At 40.1% G+C, this 20,635-nt stretch overlaps 1 protein-coding gene across 1 annotated transcript; it reads left to right on the top strand.

Annotated features, from left to right (window-relative positions):
• Positions 1 to 2,273: 2,273 nt before the first annotated feature.
• PIN4 (peptidylprolyl cis/trans isomerase, NIMA-interacting 4) lies at positions 2,274 to 20,393 on the top strand. The gene is made up of 4 exons (XM_004715885.3): positions 2,274 to 2,493; positions 14,418 to 14,491; positions 19,747 to 19,866; positions 20,193 to 20,393. Exons 1-4 carry the CDS (start codon positions 2,451 to 2,453, stop codon positions 20,349 to 20,351), a joined length of 396 nt encoding a protein of 131 aa, XP_004715942.1. The 5' UTR covers positions 2,274 to 2,450; the 3' UTR covers positions 20,352 to 20,393.
• The last annotated feature ends 242 nt before the right edge of the window (positions 20,394 to 20,635 follow it).

The following is a 20,635-nucleotide window of genomic DNA, read 5'->3' as shown; positions in this document are numbered from 1 at the left end:
TGCATAACCTACTACACCACCAGAGCTCCCCGAACACCTGTAAGTGGATGCAATTATTATCAACTCCATTTTATAAATGAAACTGAGCCAGTGAGAGGTGAGGTAACTTCCCCAAGGTCACAGAGCTAGTAGATGGTGAAGTATGGCAGTTAAAAAATAATACATCCCTATAATTTCTACATTATACTGCAACATCATATAATTTTTGGAAAAAATATGGAAGCATACACCATAATCTTTACTTGCACCACTGGTCACATCTTGCTGTATAGAGTCCTTGTCCTTTATGTGTACGTATACACACACATATGTATAACACTCTATCTACTTTTTTAAAGAATTGAATCATATTCTCCACTTTGATCTGGAAGATTCCTTAAGATGATCTGTACAAAGAACCTTATAATGTGCTTTTTTTAAAAAAATCATTTTATTGGGGGCTCTTACAGCTTATAGCAATCCATACATCCATTGTGTCAAGCATATTGTACATATGTTGCCATCATAATTTTCAAAACATTTTCTACTTGAGCCCTTGGTATCAGCTCCTCATTCTTTTTCCTCTCTCCCCCACCCTTCTTCCCTCATGAACCCTTGATAGTTTCTAAACTATTATTATTTTCATATCTTACATCGACTGCTGTCTCCCTTCCCCCACATTTCTGTTGTCAGTCCCCGGCGGGGTGGGGGCAGTGTTATACATCGATCATTGTACAGTGCTCTTTTACATGACTGAAACATTTATCTCAAAATGTTTATGATTTATATCGCTGAAGTAGATAGTTTTACATTCAACAACTCATACACATATTGTTTCAATTTATCCATTTCAATCTCTCAGTGCATCAGCACTTATCCCAATTCCTCAGTGTTTGCAGTTACCATCCCTCCTTTCCTGGTTCTCTGAAGTTTTCCTTGGGGAAATGCTGCTCTTTTGATCTTAAATGGCTTGCGATTGTAACCCAGAGGTGAGCTCCATGTCAGACCTGAAGAGTCTTAGTCTTGATGATTCCACTGGTCTCTATCCGATGATAAAGTCTGGACTTGACAGGGACAGGATAGGAACTTTTGCTTGCTAAGGAAATAACCCTTCTGCTTGTTAATAATGAACATTCTGTTTGCTAAGGGAGTGGACAGTCTGCCTGCCAAGAGAATGAACAATGAGCCGTAAGATAACAAGCCTGGTCTGGTGAATGTCTCAACCACCAGGCTGGTGCACACCTCCAAACCAGAGTCATAACCTGAGATAATACTTGAAACCTCCTGACACAGAACTGTAGCGCGAGAAAAATTATAAATGGCCTAAGACCCAAGGACGAACTTAGCAACTAATTAGCAAGCGGCTTGACCATCTGTGGAGCTGCAACTCCCACTCTTTTTTGCCTTTCAAAACTAGAAGCCTTTCCCTAGCTTGGGGCCTTCTCGCCGGACCCACTTCATTCCTTTTGGAAATAAAACTTTTTGCTTAACTCTTTCTGCTGAGGTTGGGAAGTGGGTGGTGGTGCTGCTGCTGAACACCCCCCTCCAACCGTGAGACTTGGTAGTACCCCTGTGGACAACCCGGCGCTGGTAACAGGGCCTAGCATCCCTCTACAGGAATGAATATCACAGACTCTCTTATGATTCTGAGTTATATTGGATATATTATTTATCTAAGCAGTACCCAGACTGCTTCCAATTTTTCTCTGAGTTCCGCAAGAGGGTGACGGGCGTTTTGAAAGAAAAAAAGAACACAAACACCTATGTATCCAGAAAACTCACAAAAAGGTTAATTCTACTCTGTCCTATAAGGTCCCCTGTGAGTTTAATGGTATCAACTGATGGCAGTGAGTTAGGTTTTTGGATCCAACTCAATCAGCTACAGCTGCGAACCCAAACCAAACCCACTGCCGTCAGGCAGATTCTGATTCACAGCAATCCTGTAGGTCAGCGTAGAACTGCTCCCGTGGGTTTCCGCAACTGTGAATCTGTACAGGAGTAAAAAGCCTCCTCTTTTGCACGCGGAGCAGCTGGTAGTTCCGAACTGCTGACCCATTGCACCGCGGGAACAAAGCGCGAGGCACCTCATAAAGGGAGGGAAGGCGTGGCCCCGCGGAGCGCGCGGCCGTCCTCAGTCCCGCGAGCCCAAAGGCGGACGCTCGGCTCTCCTAGGACGCAGGCGTAGAGAAGGCAGGAGGCGGGACGTCGCAGGACAAACACGGAACGGGGCAAAAACGGAAGAGGCGGGATTTCCTGCCCCAGCCTTCCTTTGGGCCCGCGCCTCCTACGCTTTTGCTTGGGCTTAGTTCTTCGGCCCGCATTGGTCCGAGGGCGAAGGACGCGTCTGCCCCCGTCCGTGCCTGCTTCCAGAGTCACGCCGCTTTCAGGCATTGTTTAGGACACGCCTGTGGGGCCTGAAGGGACTCTGTAAGCTACCGGAGCAATTGAGAGCTCATCGGCAAGTTTCGGAGATGCCGCCCAAGGGAAGAAGTGGTACCGGAAAAGGTGGAAAAGGTAGAGCACTGAGAGGAACGAGGGAGAATGGCAGCGTGGGAGGAGCAGACAGGAGACCCCAGAGTCCAGGAGAAAGCAGGGATGCCTGTGGTCCACAGAGCTCCCGATGACTTTTGTCTGGGTTTTTAGGGAAAATGTCCCCAACGCCTAACCCCCAGTGCCACCAAGGAATTTTTTTCCGTGTCAAGGGTTATTTGGAGATTTACAACACCACTCGCAGTCAGATATTGAATTAACTCAACTCTAATGCGATGATTGCAGCTGCTGCCCTATGGTGAGGTGTGTGAAACTAACCAATACTGGTAATGACACCGGCCGGATACACCTGGGGCTGGACGCTCCCCACCCCTGCTCTAGACAGAGTAGAACTGCCCCTGAGTGTTTCCAAGATTGTAAATCATTCTCCTGTGGAGCAGCTGGTGGTTTCAAACTGCTGACCTTGAGGCTAGCAGTCCAACCCATAACCCAGTACATCATCAGGGCCCCTTCAAGGGTTACTAGAGCTTTAAATTTTAATCTTTTCAAATGTCAGCAATAAAAAGTGCATTTGTTATGTTCCTTAAAATTCCCTTTAGTGCTTACAAAGTGCCATCACCACGATTGGGGACTTGATTGATGTATTGAATAGAAATGTATACCAGGCACAGTGCTAAGCACAGGATATGAAAATAAGACACAAATCATTGCTATTAAAGAGCTCTGGAAGTAATGGGAAAGATAGAGTAAAGCGCCATGCTAAATGCAATGTTGGAAATGTGTATGGGATATTATGGAAAATGAAGATGTGTTTTCACCAGCATGCAGAGGGAAGGAAAGACGTCTTAGAAATAAGTTGGGCCAAAATGAGCCACACAAAATTTGGCAGCAAAAGCACTAAGGGGAGGAGCAATGTGGTATGTGCAGTAGTGTTGCTAGACCAAAAACTCAAGACTGAATGGTGAGTAGTAAGAATGAAGACGGAGACCAAATTGTGGAGAGTGCTACATATGTTGCTAGGACGGTTGATTATGTGCTAAGAAGGGCCAGGGAGATAGGTATGATTTTTACAGTAGTCTTGATGAGAAACGATGGTTGCTTGAACTAGGGTTCAAACTGTGGTCCTGGAGAGTAGAGAACAGGTTCTATAAATATTTAGTGTGAAATAGGCAGGAGTTGAATTTTTGGACTGGGAACAGGCAGGAGCAATTCTCCGTTTTTAGGATACAGTTAGGAATGTTATCCTGGTGCTGCAAACTAAAATCAAGAATACATGAGCAGGGATGGTGAGGCTGGTGAGCTCACTCTTAAGATATATTGACTACTATTGCTACTCCCCTTATTGGTCCTGGGGGCAGGGTATCTGTCTTGGATTCCTTGTGTTGCAAGCTCTTATCATCTATAACAGTATACATGTTCTGGTCACTAGGAGGGTAAGGGAAGGGGTGGGGGGGAGTAAGGGAGAACCAATCACAATAATCGACTTATAGCCCCCATCCCAGGGGGACGGACAACAGAAAAGAGGGTAAGGGGAGACAGCGGTCGGTATAAGACATGAAAAAAAATTATAAATTATCAAGGGTTCATTGGAGGGGGGATGAGGAGCTGATACCAAGGGCTCAAGTAGAAAGAAAATGTTAGGAAAAAGATGATGACAACATATGTACAGAAGTGTTTGACGCGATGGATATATGTATGGATTGTTATAAGAGCTGTAAGAGACCCCAAATAAATTAAAAATTAAAAAATATATCGACTGTGAAATGTCTGGGACTTCTAATTGAAGATGTAATCTTCAATTAGATGTAATCTAATTGAATCTGAAATTTCTGGGGGCTATGTAGGCTACACATGTAAATTTTAGGAGTCATTGACTGACATGTAGATTGATCCTTAGTTTTTCAGTGCTTTTGTTTTACTTCCCACCTTGTTTAGTGACTGGGCTCTAAAAGCTTGCAATCTACTGACCGAGAGAGCAACAGAAGAAGAGTCTGGAATGGGAGGAGAAAATAGAATATGTAGCGCTTTGCCTCCATGGAACGATTACTCCATTTGCTGTAGGACTAGAAGAACTGAACGTTGCTTGCCCTACTAACCATTTTCAGCAAAGATTCTTAAGAGGAACCCTGATCAAAGGGGAGAATATTCAAAGCAGGATTTCACATGTTAATTGAGTCGAGATTTTTCTGGAGCACTTGAGGCTAGTTGAATCCCTGAAGTCTTCTTAAAACCAAGTAACATTTCAGCTTAACGAGCAAAGAATGTCTGCCTTGAGCATTGCACTCCCTTAAGATCTGAGGAGATCAAACTGACAACAGTAGCTCAAAAGATTAAGATCGGAAACATGGAGGATAGGGAATGGTTACACAACTTGACAAATGTAATTTCATGAAATTATATGTAAAATTGTTGAATTGGTGTACATTCTGTTTTCAACAACAATAATAAAATGTGTACATTTTTTAAAACCACATGGGCATACCATGCATGGAGCACTGGTGGCCTTGGGTGTTCTGCATTGTACTGCTAACCCCCCGCTCAGTAGTTTAAACCCACCAACAACTTCACAGAGAAAGATGAGGCTTTCTGCTCCCATAAGGATGTCCAGCCGTGGAAACCACGGGGACATTTCTTCCCTGTTCTACGTGGTTGCTATGCATCAGAATCAACTTGATAGCAGTGGGTTTGATGCTAGTGTTTGAGGTTACCCATGGAGAACGTAAAGAATGAGAAGAGCAGAGGGTGTGATCCTGTGGGTGGTAGGAAAAGAGACAGACATACAGGGAGTGCAATATAGTGATATGCTAGAGGTCAGAACGCTTCGAGAAAAAGGGTATGGCCTATTAAGCCCGGCAGAAAATCAAATAAGATGAGGACTGAAAAAGCACTGTTCAGATTTGAACATTAGAGATGGCCTTATGAGTCGGCGTTGACTCAATGGCAGTGAGTTTGTGTTTTTGTTTTTCAGGCTAAGAATGGTTTCTTTGAATTGAAGGAGGCAGAAGCCCAATAGGGCTAACAGAAGTGGTAAAATAGAGACAATTATTGTGTACTTCTCATGAAAGTTTTCATTTTAAAAAGCATGGACTGTGGACAGTTCAACAAAGGACCAAAGTCCAATAATTGAGGAAGAGATTATCTTTTAGTAACTATTCTTGGCAAAACTGGATATCTGTTTATAGAAAAAATGGAACAAGGCCCATACTGCACACCATATTCAAATGCTAACCCAAAATATGTCAAAAACTTAAAACTAAAATTCATAGAAGAAAAAAAATAGGAACAAAGCTAGGGACCCTAATCTACGGTATAAGTAGAAAATCAAACATAGCTAAAAATGCTCAAATAGCAGAAGACAAATGAGATAACTGGGACCTCCAAAAATTAAATATTTATGTTCATCAAAAGACTAGCAAACAAGTAAAAACAGAACCTATAGACTGGGAGAATTGGCAACAAAATATCTGCCAAGAGTTTAATCTCTAAAATTTATAGAAAAGTCTGTTAGCACCTCAACAACAAAATGATAATCCAATTAAAAATTAGTCAAAGAATATAATACATGTGTAATTTTCTTTTCTCAACAGTGTTTTATATTTTTATTTTTTACAATAGTACTTTAAATGCTGTATCATTGGCTAAATCAATAACATTACCAGTAGAAGTATTTTATGTCATAGGAGGGTGATTTATAATGTTCTCTATCATACAAGGTTAATGATGTCTCTAAAATAAACCAGACATATATAAACCATAGATATATGAATGGATTCTAGGCTCACACTCATTCTGGCCCCAAATAAGAACAATGAGTTCTTGTGACATGGCCCTGCTTGATGCTCACCCTCATGAAAAGATCACTGAGATATGGGTTCTATAACAAAGTGTGGTGAAGAAACCAGATAGTGACATCTGGGGTCTGAAAGGCTTGTCTTAAAACAAGCAGCCATCCAAGTGAGGCATCAACTGAGTTCACATGGGAGAATCACACCACTCTGTGTGATCTAAGGATTGTAAATAATAAAACCCAAAACCAAAGAAGGGAATGGTAACAGAGCTTAAATTGTGAACACCTGGTTTGCAGAAAGCTATGTATGACTGGAAGCAGTGTCTTCACGTGTATTAAGCCTCTGGTAAATCCCCTTTGACCATAGTCCGGGGATTCGGATAGCCTTGCTATCATAGAGAGCATTGTAATCTTTTATAGCAGATATATAGTTAGGATAAAATGTAATACTCCCTTTGATCTCCAATTTCACCCATTTTAAAGTTGTTTCAGTTTTTAATATTTTCTGGTTTTTCTTTGAAGTTTTATATGCATTGTCTAGTCATTGTTTTGGGGGATTTGGGGGTTTGTTTGCTTGCTATGTATGATTTTGTATAGTTGTTTTGTATGATCTTCTGTATATGAAATACAGAATAGGTAGATCTATAGACATAGTAACCAGACAGAGGCATGGCAGAGGAGAATGGGGGAAATGAAGAGCTAACAATGAGTATGGGGGAAACTGTTCTGAAATTGATTGTGGTGATAATTGCACAAATCTTAAAATGATTGAATTATTAAATTGTATGATATGTGAAGTATATGCCAATAAAAGTATTTAAGATATAAATAAATAATAGACAAAGAACATAAACACTTTATCAAAGACTCATTCAGTTAGTGAGCAAACACATGAAAGGATGCTTGAGATCATTAGACATTCCCACCCACTGTCATTGAGTCGGTTCCCACTCATAGCGCCCCTTTATGGGGTTTCTGAGGACATACTATTTACCAAGCAAATAGCCATTCACCTGTGGAGTGGCTGGTGACTTTGAGCCATAGATCTTGCAGCTAGCAATCCAGTGCTTACCCAGTAGCACCACCATGACTCTAGGGAGAAAAACCAAAATGACAGTGAGATACAATCTCACTCTACAGTACCACTGGTCAAAAAACAAACAAAACAAATGCTGGCCAGGTTGTGGAGAGATTGGAACTCTTCTACACTGCTGGTGGAACTGTCAAATGGCACAGCCACTATGGAAAATTGTGTGGCACTTCCTTAAAAAGCAAGAAATAGAGATGCCTTTTGATCTACCACTCCGACTCCTAGGTATGCATCCTAGTGACACAAATAGACAGATAAGCCCATGTTTAATTGCATCATTATCCACAATAGCAAAAAGATAGAAACAATCTGAATGTATATCAGTGGATGAATGTATAAACAAATTGTGATTACGCAATAGTATGCTATGCAATGATAATAATGAGGACTCTACAATATGGGTGAATCTGGAGGGCATTATGCTGAGTGAAATCAAAAAAGGACAAATTTTTTTAAGGTTAAATATTATATGAGATCACCATTATAAAAAAACAAGAATAGGGTTACACACAGAAAGGAATATTCGTTGATAGTTACTAGGGATGGGAACGAGGAAGAGGGAAATCAATAACTAGAGAGTGTTATTAGATGCCATGGAGTTGCTCCCAACTCATGGCGACCTTACACCAGAACAAAACCACTGCCCAGTCCTTTACCATTCTCACAGTTGGTACGTTTGAGCCCATTGTTGTAGCCACTTTGTTAATCCATTTTATTGAGGGTCTTCCTTGTTTTTGCTAGATAGTGAGCACATGTTAATTCTTATGAAGGGCAGTCCTCCAAGTGAGACCAAGGCAAAGGAAGACATCATGAGATACCCAGGAATAAAGGACAGCTACCCTAAACGCTAAGAAGGCCTGGTGGCATAGTGGGTTAGAGTTGTGCCGCTAACCACAGAGCCAGCAATTTAACAGCCTGCAATATGCAGATGACATAACTTTGCTTGCTGAAAGTAAGCACGGTGGTTAATAAGTCTTCCCCCAATCCTGATGCCATGCTCTTCATATGATGTTGTTCCAATTCTGGTGAGTTACCTTTCTTTAAAATGGGTACAAATATGGATCTCTGGTATAGGTGAGTGAGTCCTTCCAGTGCTGTATCGGTGTGTTGAAACATTTCAGTTTGTATTCTGTCAGTTCCTGGAGCCTTCTATTTCTCTAATGCCTTTAGTACAATTTCAACTTCTTCCTTCATTATCATCAGTTCTTGATCATATGCTACCTGTTGAAATGGTTGAAACTGACTCACTCTTTTTGTACAGTGACTCTGTGTGTTCCTTCTATGTTCCTTTGATGTTTCCTGCATTGTTCAATATTTTGCCCATAGAATCGTTCAATATTGCAACTTAAGGCTTGATTTTTTTTTTTTTTTTTTTTTAGCTCTTGCATCTTAAGATATGCTGAGCAAAAAAAGAGGAATTGATACCAAGGGCTCAAGTAGAAAGAAAATGTTTTGGAAATGTTGATGGCAGCATGTGTACAAGTGTGCTTAATACAATTGAATGATGGATTATTATAAGACTTGTAAGGGCCCCCCAATAAAATGGTTAATATTTTTAAAACAGCCAAAGATAAAGTATAAATCAACTAAAAGGGGTAAAAACATTTCTCATATTGGCTTTTGAAAGCATCAGTGGAAGTTAGAAGCTAGTGGAATATTATGCTCAATGTGCTTAGAAAAAGAAAAAAAAAGCCTGATTATAGAACTCTATAATTAGAGAGAAGATTTTTTAAGATAAAAGGTAAAATAAATAAATCTTTTAAATAAAAGGATATGCTGAGCAGAACTTGCTTTTTGGTTTTCTAACTCCAGGTCTCTGCACTTTTCATTATACTACGTCACCTTCTCAAGCTGCCCTTTGACATTTTCTGTTCAGCTCTTTTACATCATCATTTCTTTCATGTCCTGTAGCTACTCTCCGATCAACAAGTTTCAGTGTCTCTTCTGGCATCCTCTTTGGCCTTTTCTTTCTTTCCTGTCTTTGTAATAACCTTTTACGTTCTTCATATATGATGTTCTTGATGTCATCCTATAGTACATCAGGTCTTCTCTCATTAGTATTCAATGAGTCAAATCTGTGCTTGAAATGTTCTCTGAATTCAGCTGTATACTCAACATTGTATTTTGACTATCCTGTACTTGTTTTAATTTTCTTTAACTTCAACCTGAACTTACATGTGAGCAATTGATGATCTGTTCCACATTCAGCCCTTGGCCCTCATTTTAGTTGGTGGTATTGAGCTGCTCCGTTGTCTCTTCCCACAGATGTAGTCAATTTGACTCCTCTGTGTGTTCCACCTGGTGAAACGCACATGTGTAGTGCTGAAAAGGGGTATTTGCAATGAGCCATTCGTCTTGCAAAATTCTATCATGCACTCTCCAGCTTCATTTCTATCACCAAGGCCATATTTTTCAACCACTGTTCCTTCCTCTTTGGTTCCAACTTTCACATACCAATTGCCAATAATTATCAATTCATCTTGATTGCATGTGTGATCACTTTCAGACTGAAGACGTTGATAGAATTCTCCAATTTCTTCATCCCTAGCTTTAGTGGTTGTGCAAATTTGAATTACAGTTATACTAACCGGACATCCTTGTATGCATATAGATAGTATCCTCGGTCACATATTTTGAGTGCCTTTGATTTGAGATGCTGATTTTCAGGGACTATATTTGACAGTATTCTGCTGCTGTTCATGAGGGTTTTTAACATCTGAAAATGTTCCACTGCTACTTGTAAGGTTTGCAGTGGCTAATTCCTCAGAAGTGGACAGTCTATCCTTTCTTCGTCATCTATTCTTAGTCTGGAAGCTCTACTGAAATCTATTCACCTTGGATGACCTTACTGTTGTTTGAAATACTGATGCCAGCTTCCAACATCACAGCAACACACAAGCTACCACTGTACCCCAAAATAACCGACCCCAAAATAACTGACCTAGTGGGTTATGCATTGGGTTGCTAATCACAAGATCAGTTTAAAACTATTCTGTCCTATAAGATCACTGAGTCAATCCACATAATGGTAGTGAGCTTGTTGTGATATAATTATGCTAAAAAGCTTTAGGAGATCATATGGCATTACACTCACATGCATATATGGGTATAGTAGATTTCTCTACATAATTTGTATATGCTGCTTGGATGAATATAGTTGTAAAAAATTAGAGAACTGAACTTAGGAGATCATGCTTAATTGTCCCAATTTCATGATAAAGTATGGAAAAAAGCATCTGCCAAAGTATGTAAGACAAATTCCCGCCATCCTTGCTTCTAAGGAGCACTCTGGCTCTTTTAGTTAACTCCTCTGAGATAACTAAAATATGTTAATTTTCAAAAAATGAACATACAACGTGCAGAAATGAATGGTATATGTTTTGCTGTGTATATTCACAACAATTTTTTAAGAGTGTGTATACAACAAACCCAGTTGAAAATTTAGTTTAATGAAACTTTAGCTGTAACATATTTCAGGCTTTGTGGAGTATTGGGGCCGGGTGGGGTTCAATTTAGTTAGACATTTATTGAACGCCTGTTGCGCTAGGCATTAGAGATACTAAGATTTTTTTCAATGACTCCCTATTACCTACAGGATGAATTCTATGACCCTTTGAAGGTGCATTGCATGCCCTGACCTTTTCCCACTTCTTCCAGGCCCATTTCCCAGCACACCTGGTACTTGGTTTCAGCTCTGCTATTTTCTACCCGTGGTATGTGTATCTTCTCTGGCTTCTCATCCGTGCTTTTTTCTTTAGCTGGTCAGCTTCTACTCACCCAGGAATGCTGCTCTGACTGGCCAAAATCTCTTACCACAGCCCCTGTTCATAAGCATCTCTTTACCCCTAATGCATTTTATTGAAATTATCTATTTACTTATCTATTCCATTAGAATATGAGTTCCTTTAAAGAGAGTGTTATGGCTTATTCATCTTTGTCTCACCAATGCTTGTTTCTTAGTAGTTATTTAAGAAATGTTTATTAGACTGAGTACTTAATCTGATAATAGGTCATAGAAACACCTGCTGAGAACAGTCACTGACCCAGAAGTCGGCCAATGGATGGTCATTAATCGGAATATTAATAACTTGAATACAGAGTTGCAGTATTTATTAGAAATCTTTTCAGAGTGCAGGGGTTTTCCCTTAGAAGGTAAGATTTGAACTGGGGCTCAGGGAATCTAGACTCAGCTTCTGGAACTTGCATTCACCCATTAGCACACTCATTTCTGTGTCCTTTTCCCATGAAGGGTTTATGTAGGCATGGTTTTCCTCTTTTAAGAGACACGAGTCACAGATTAATTTAGTTTGATGTAGCAAACTTTTTGGCAAAGTCCCCTGTTAAAACTTTATGTGATGACCTCAAAACCTATTTATTACACAGCCACAGTAGTTAAACAGCCTGGTACTGGTAAAATAATAAGCAAATAGACCAACAGACTAGAATAGAGAACCCAGAAATAAATTCATCCACCTGCAGTCAACTGATCTTCCATAAAGGGCCCAAACTCATTAAATGGGGGAAAAGATAGTCCCTCCAAGAAATGATGCTGGCTAAATCGGATCTCCATTTACAGAATAATGAAACAGGACCCTAACCCCCACCCCATGTACAAAAATGAACTCAAGATGGATCAAAGACCTAATCGTAAAGCTCATTGCTTTAAAGATAATCAGTGAAAAATATGGACATGCTTAGGGCCCTATTGCAGGGTATAGACACACTATCAAATATAACAAAGGAAACAAGATAGACAAAATAGGTGCCTGGGACCTACTAAAGATACTTGTGTGCATCAGATGACTTCATCAAGAAAGTAAAAAGAGCGCATGGAGTGGGAAAAATTCTTTTGACAAAAACACATCTGACAAGCGACTAATCTTTAATATCTCTAGAAAACAGCACCTCAGTTATATGAATGATTTTGAGCTCGAGCTTAATCATAAGCCCTAACCAAACAACCATTAGTTCTTATGACATGGCCTTGCTCACTATTTGCCCTCTTGAAGAGATCCCTAGGGAACCGATTACAAGGAACTATATGTGACCTCCTCCCTGGGGGACAGACAACCGAAAAGTGGGTGAAGGGAGACGTTGGACCGGGCAAGATATGACAAAATACCAATTTATAAACTATCAAGGGCTCACGAGGGAGGGGGGAGCGGGGAGGGAGGGGAAAAATGAGGACCTAATGTCCGGGGTTTAAGTGGAGAGAAAATGTTTTGAGAATGATGTACAAATGCGCTTTACACAATTGATGTGTGTATGGATTGGGATAACAGTTGTATGAGCCCCTAATAAAATGTTTTAAAAAAACCAAAAACCTATCACAACTGACAAACCTAAAAAAAAAAGAAAGAAAGAAAAAGAAGAGATCCCTGAAGATATGGGTGCTATAGTAAAGTGTAGATGGGTGCCATAGCAGTGTAGTGAAGAAATCAAATGGTGTCCTGCTGTCAGGAAGAATAGCATCTGCAGTCTTAAAGGCCTTTCTTAAAACAAGTAGCTATCTAAGTGAGGCTCAGCCAAGTCCACATGGAAATAGTACACCAACTCATGTGATCCAAGGATTGTAAATAATAAAAACCCAAGGATTGTAAATAATAAAATCCTAGACTGGAGGAGGGAATTATATTAGAGCTTATTGAGTACCCAGTTTGCAGAAGACTGTGGATAACAGTAAAAGCCCCAAATCCATTACAGTCTCCATGCAGATTAAGCCTCCTTCAGACCATTGATTAGGGATGTCAACAATCTTGCCCTCAGTGTATTGGGAAGTAGATTACCTCAGATATAGTTAGATGAAAATTTAACATAATTTGTTTTATCTTTTGACCGATTTTTAATTTTTTTAGTTTCCATTTTCTTCTGCTTTCTTTTAGATCGAAGTTTTTCTGTGTTTTATTTTGTTGTCATTGGTTTTTTGTGCATGTGATTTTCTTTATATTAAATCCAGGATAAGTAATTGAGAGAGGTAGTAATTAGATTCCTTACAGTTATAGGGAAAGTTGGGGGTAATGGGGAGCTAATGATGTGACAAAAGGAAGGCAATTTTCTCAAATTGATTGAAACAATTATTGTACCACTCTTTTTAACATATATTAAACCATGTAATTGTATGGTACTTGCCGTGTATACCAATAAAGCTGTTAGGAAAATGTGAGCGAAGAACAGGGACAGTTCACCAAAGATGACGTCCAAATGGATAACAAACATGAAAAATGCTCATGATCACAAACCCTCCAGTAGGTTCAAATCAAAGCAATGATGAGATACACCATCATGACAGCCGAAATAAAACCAAAAATGCTGGAGAGGTACAGAGAGACTAGAACCCTTAAACAATGTGGGTGAGAATGTAAATAGGTACAACTATTGTGGCAAGCAATAAAGCACTACCTCAAATAACTTGGAATCAGAATTCCATGTGATCCAACAGTACTTCAGCTGGGTATTTGCCCTAAAGAAGTAAGAGTCATAGTACACCCATGTTCATTTCAGCACTGTTCATAATCGCAAGAAGATGGAGACAATCTAAATGCCTATCAATAGAAGAATGGGTAAAGAAATGTTGGGATATATATCCAGTGGCATGGACTGACCTGGAGAACATTCTGCTGCATGAAATTAGTCATTCACAAAAGAGCAGATACTTTATGAGGCCACTGTTATCAGGAGGAAAAATACAAGACAAAGACTTTAATAGCAAAAGGAACAGCCTTTGGAGGTTACCAAGCAGTGAGGAGGGCAATGGAGGAAAGATAAAGTAATCGGGCCTGAGACCTGACAGGTATTAACATGAGTGAGGAGAAGACATTAATTCACAAAAGGGGAGAAGACAAATCCAAGGAGGTGGGGGAAGAGAAGCTGTTGCGATGAGGGAGGGTTGAGAAGTAGTTTAAACTGTTGAATAAAAAATTGATTATTTGTAATATAAAATCCCCACATCATTTTTTAAATGTATTAAACATTTTAAAGGTGTGATAATAGAAGTATCAACTTCCGTTTTGTGTTAGGCCTTTCTGAAAATAGGTACAGCTTCACTGAGTAACTGTCCTCTATTCTCCAAAGGCGGAGCAGCCTCCAGGAGTGACAGTGCTGACAAGAAGGCTCAGGGTCCCAAAGGTGGTGGCAATGCGATAAAGGTAAGTTGTTGATGTTAAATGTAAATATATAAATTGGTACACCTAGAAGGAAAGACAGGCCTGTTGATACAGAAGAGGAGGACTCGAGTGAAAGCGCCACACGACTTTATTTCTGATTGAACACAATATCCAGTAGTAGGAAAATTTTGAAATACAGTTCCAGTTGTGCAAGGGAAGATGGTCCAGGCTGGGCAGCTGGGGACCGGGGCAACTGTCTTGCACATCTTTGCAATCACTATAGGGATTTCATTCAACTGCTCTGTGTGGACCAAATGCCATTCCTCTGCCTCCAGACACAAATTTCAGTATGCTGCTTTCCAAAAGCACCGAAGAGAGACTATATAACACACTTGCTTGTCCTAGCACAGAGTCTGATCACATGCAAATTAGATTCTATCCTAAAGTTAAAGACATTTTTAAAAGTCGATCTCAAGTCGGAGTTAAGATGTACTGGTATTTATGAGCCAGGGACAGTGTGTCCGTCTGGGTTGACTAGAGAAATTCATAGACATTCGTGTATAAGAAAGAGCTTTATATCAAAGAGTAATTTTATATTAAAATATCACAGTCCAGATCAAGGCCATAAGTCTGATATTAGCCCATATGTCCAATACCAGTCTGTAAATTCCTCTTCAGACTCATGCAGGAAGATCGCAAGCCAGTGGGTAGAAAGTCTTGTGGATCCAGTGGCAGTGGAAACATGTCAATGCTGGCAGGGGTCTCCACGTGGCTCCTCCAGGACTCTAGCAGAACTCCTTGTGTCCTATCAGCAGGAATGCCTCGCAGGGAGTGAGTGTGTCCCGCCTCCAGCGAGCTATTTATCACCTTAGCGCCTCCAAAAGAGGTCATCAATCTGCAACCTGATTGACAGGCAAAACTCTACCCCTTCACTCTTAAGTCTCAAGTTGACAACAGATTATGTAACTACCACAGACAGTTAATCCCAGACACCAATTTGAGAGGTACAAGACCCCATGTGCATCTCCAAGGAGAGGACGGGCCAGAGGAATTAGATAGGCATGTCCTATCTAATCATGCCCATATAATGAGAGGAGTGAGTGTCTGGTTTTCCCAGGAGCCATTCACATAGTACTGGGATGAGGAAGATGTGCCATGTAGCCTTGGCTTTGCAGTGGTCCAGCATGGAGTTCTTTTCCTTTTCTTTAGGTTAATGACAGACTGATGATTGTCTTGCCTAATGTTGAAATTTAAAATAAGTATATCCTGTTACTTTGCTTGCTGGCGGTAATCTTCAGTATCAATTACAAATCAATATAAAGAAAACTAAAATCCTCCCAACTGGACCAATAGATAACATCGTGATAAAGGGAGAATAGATTGAAGTTGTTAAGGGTTTCATCGTGCTTGGTTCCACAATCAATGAACATGGAAACAGCAGCCAAGAAATCAAATAACATATACATTGGGCAAATCTGAAGAAGACCTCTTTTAAAGTATTGAAGAGCACAGACAGATGTTTCTTTGACGACTAAGATGCACGTAACCCAAGCAATGGTTTTTCAGTGACCTCATATGTATGTGAATGTTGGACATTGAATAAGGAAGACTGAAGAAGAATCGATGCATTTGAATTAAGGGTTCACAATTTTTTTATTTTAAAAAATTATTTTATTGAGGGTTCTTACAGCTCTTATAATAATCCATACATCAGTTGTATCAAGCACATTTGCACATATGTAACCATCATTTCCAAAACATTTTCTTTCTACTCTTTCCCTTGGTATCAGCTCCTCTTTGGGGAGATATGGATTCAAATTGCATTGTGCATTGAATTATGATGCTGGCAAAGAATATTAAAAGTACCGTGAACAACCAGAAGAAGTAGAGCCAGAATGCTCCTTAGAAGGGAGGCTGGTGAGGCTTCATCTCATTTACTTTGGACATGTTATTTATCAGGAGAGATCAGTCCCTCGAAAAGGCCAGACATCGTGCTTGGTCAAATAGAAGGGAAGTGAAAACGGCGACAACTTTTAATCAGATGGATTACACAGTAGCTGAAACAATGGGCTCCAACATAACAGCTGTGAGGATGGTGCAGTGCCAGGTAATGTTTCATTTTGCTGTACATAGGGTAATGAGTCAGACCGACTCCATGGAGGCTTACAACAGCAATGTTCTCAGACCTGTGTTCGGAAGTCACCTTTGAGTATTCAGGACAAGATGACATTTCCAAATTCAGAAGACAACTTTGCACATATTAAGAGCACAAAAGCCCACGCCCTTGATTCTTTCCTTGGCCACCTAGTGATGTCCCTGCCGTAAAAGCCCAGAAGAATCCAGCCGCCTCTAACATATTCTTATTTAACCATCCTGCAGACAGTCCTAGTCTGTGTGACACAAGTGGAGGAGAAAAAAATAGACACGTCCTTGCGCACCATATATGCTAAATAAAAACATAATAAACAACAAAAAAACAAGCAACACAATGTCAGATAATCATAAATGATACAAGGAAAACTAAACTAGGTAACAGGATGGAGCATACTAGATTGTTACTTAGGATAAGTACACCATACTAATGTAAGATGTTCATAGAAGTAATTAGATATGGGATATTCCATCACAATTTTTCTGTACGTCTAAAGCTGTTCTAAAATTGAAAGTTTGGTTATAAAATTAAAGCTTGTTTTTGGGTTTTTTAAAAAAGAGCCGATGCACTTCTTAATTAATTTTAAGAGGCTAGCCTTAACACTGATATAAAACCAAGATAACACAAAATTGAGAAATCTCAACCAATATGTTGTTACTAGGTGCTGTGGAGTCGGTTCTGACTCACCTTGACTTTCTGTACAACAGGAAGAAACACAGCCTGGTCCTGCATCATCCTCATCATTGTTCTTACGTTTGAGCCTATCGGTGCAGCTACCATGTCAGTCCATCCCACTGAGGTCTTCCTCCGTTTTGCCTCCCCGCTACTTTACCAAACAAGATGCCCTTCTCCAGGCACTGGTCTCTGCTGCCCAGAGTAGGTGAGACAGTCTCACCATCCTTGCCTCTAAGGAGCATTCTGCCTGTACTTCTTCCAAGACAGATTTGTTGGTTCTTTTGGCAGTCCATGGTACTTTCAGTATTCTTTGCCAGTACCACGATTCAATTCATCTACAGTCTTCCTTATTCAGTGTCTAACTTTCACATGCATATGCGGCCACTGAAATTACCATGACTTGGGTCAGGCTCACTTTAGCCCTCAAAGTAATATTCTTGTTTTTCAATATTCTAAAAAGGTCTTGTGCAGCGGATTTACCCAATACAATGCATCTTTTGATCTCTTGACTGTTGTTTCCATGAGCATGGATTGTGGATCCAAGTAAAACAAAATCCTTGACAACTTCAATCTTTTCTCCATTTACCATTATCTTTTCTATTGGCCCGGTTGTAAAGATTGTGCGCTTCCTGACAATGAGTGCTCCATAGGTTTAGGAAGCCGGAGAAGGGCTTCCTTGCTCTGCCTCAGACTGTATACTGTAACATGAAGTGATTGGAAGTGAGCGGGCACAGCTCTCATTGTCAGCGTCAGAGCCTCTTTCACACATGCTCCATGGGCAGCTTTTCCCCGCTGTCACAAAGAGCTATGACGCAATGAACATTGGAGCACAGATGTCTGGCCGTGGTTTGTTTCTTGCTGGGTCGTATGGTAGCTCAATCTCCATCTGTTTTAGATAGTCTCTATATAGCTTTACAACTGTTCCCCAATCGTATATATTTGCTGTAAATTAGCAATTAGCTTTAAGGAGTTGGTGATATGATCGAGAAGCCCCAAGTACTTTTTCCACTGGATCTCCACTGCATCCGTTGTCAAATTGCAATTCAGGATCAGTCCAGTGATCTCCTTTGTTAGCACAGCTTTGGGGCTAGAGGGCCACTAAACCATTGTCTTAGAGAGGTAAAATCAATGAAGCTGATAGAGAAGGAAAGAGAGGGTAAGCAATCCAATTGACCATTTCCACTTTGGCTTTTGTTAACACCTCTTTTTCTCCTACTATTTAGCTCTTCCTTTTTATTATACTTTTTGAGCTATTGTCTTTCCAGCTTACTTAAACATTGGTATTCTCCAAAGTTACCTTGAAACCTTTTGTCCTCTTCTCATTCTGCATAGCCTCCCAGGATAATCTCATCAGTTCACACAGCTTCAATAACTGGGCCATGCTAATCAATCTCAAATTCTTTCTGTAACTTGGCTCTTTTTCCCATGTGAAACCTGGATACACCATTGTTAGTTGGTCAGTAGTGCATGCACCCCTGCAGATACTAGAAGCTCATTGTCTGACCTGCCAAACTGTCCAAACCTAAATAGCTATTTATTCCATTATAAAATGATGAGTAGTATCCCCTTTCTGTGATGTGATCATGCATTAAATTAGAACATTGCTTCTTGAGTGTGGGACAGTTTGGAATGAGGAAGACTGGAAGCTGTTTCACCAGATTGAGCTGAGGTATGAGGATCTACCTTTGTTCCCCAATGGACTGATTCGCTAGTGTCTAGATTGTTTCCACCATCTCCACTGGCCAATGCTGAGCACGTTCTGTAGATGTTAGCCTCTTCAAGACACGTTCTGATGCCTTCTTTCCTTTGATGTGCTCTTGTCTCTGGTATAGCTCCTCCAGTCAGCGAGTTAGCACTTTGGGCCTGGGACATGGTTCCTCCCTCACCAAATTTCAGTACCTGAACTTTGAAGACAACTTGGTTTGAATGTGTCAGAATTCACAAGGTAGACACAATAGCTACCTACAATGTAAAATAACATTGTATTTTGATGAGAAATTGGAAATTCTATGAAACAGATCATCTTGACAGTCATTTATCATCCCTGTCAGATAAAACCGTTTCTGATATTTATCGAATCAAATTGAATTTTCTCAAAATTCAAAACCTTTTGAGAACATGGAGATACTATTGTTTTTATGGTACACAAATGGGGAGTTCTTTAGAGGTTGAGAGAACTTGCGGAGGCGGTAGTATTTGACTCCAGGACTCAAACGCAACCATTGTCATCTGTCTCCTCTTTCTATTACGATTTAGATACCTGGTCAAACATTGGAGCGTCTCACAACCAGATGCCTATTTTTCCAACTACCTCAGAGCTTGAAATAGTGCCTGGGTAGTGGAAGTACATCGGGCTGTGACCATCACCTAACTAGGCAAACTTCTAGGACTTTCCATTGTTGTAAGCTAATGTGTCTTTCACTAGTAGGGTAATTCTGACTGTCGTATTTATGCATTTTTTTCTTTGTAGGTCAGACACATTCTGTGCGAAAAACATAGCAGAATTATGGAAGCCATGGAAAAATTGAAGGCTGGAATGAGATTCAATGAAGTAGCTGCACAATATAGTGAAGATAAAGCCAGGCAAGGGGTATGGTGCTCTTATCATCTAAAACACTCATCCCTTAGATAGGAAACGCATGCCATGCATTTTAACCTTAAAAGCAGAAATGTTCCATTTTTGAATGGGTAAGTAAGGGCCACATTTGCCTAAACCTAGACATGAACAAACTTATATAGCTAACTTAAAAGTTCAGCAGTATCATAGATGCTTATATGTTCAGCCTAGGGTTAGACTTCTGCCTTTTTGCCCTTATTAAACTTATTCCTTTATACCCCAGGTGACTAAACCTGGTAACCATAACATTCATGTTGGGAAATTCTCACGTATCATCACATATCTTTTGGATTTTGCAGGGTGACTTGGGTTGGATGGCCAGAGGGTCCATGGTAGGACCATTTCAAGAAGCAGCGTTTGCCTTGCCTGTAAGTGGATTAGATAAACCTGTGTATACAGACCCTCCTGTTAAGACAAAATTTGGTTATCATATTATTATGGTTGAAGGGAGAAAATAAAATCCTGTGAAAATTGAATAAATGTTCTGTATTTGCATTTTATGAACTGGGTCAGTGTGAGTTAGTATGGGCCAAACTAGGTAGATGTCGATAGTAAATGCCGTAGTTTACAGTCAAGCCAACTCCTTTTAATCTGTACTCCCTTTTCTTCTAGAACTACTTTATCTGATTTTCAGTATGTCTCATTAACATATGGGACATATTGAAACATCTCTGGAAGGCAAATGTTAGCTGACACTGTTCATGTAACTGAAAATACTAAGCATTGAAACAACAAATTAGTG

Source organism: Echinops telfairi, unplaced genomic scaffold (assembly GCF_000313985.2).
Source record: "Echinops telfairi isolate 266 unplaced genomic scaffold, ASM31398v2 ScPeMD7_34;HRSCAF=130, whole genome shotgun sequence".
Classification (NCBI taxonomy): domain Eukaryota; kingdom Metazoa; phylum Chordata; class Mammalia; order Afrosoricida; family Tenrecidae; genus Echinops; species Echinops telfairi.
Note: the sequence above shows the minus strand (reverse complement) of the source record. Positions and strands in the feature narration are given on the sequence as shown.

Coding starts and splice junctions, on each gene's coding strand:
- PIN4 (XM_004715885.3), top strand. CDS start 2,451: ATGCCGCCCAAGGGAAGAAGTGGTACCGGAAAAGGTGGAAAAG. Junction 2,494..14,417: donor TACCGGAAAAGGTGGAAAAG/GTAGAGCACTGA, acceptor TATTCTCCAAAG/GCGGAGCAGCCTCCAGGAGT. Junction 14,492..19,746: donor GTGGTGGCAATGCGATAAAG/GTAAGTTGTTGA, acceptor TTTTCTTTGTAG/GTCAGACACATTCTGTGCGA.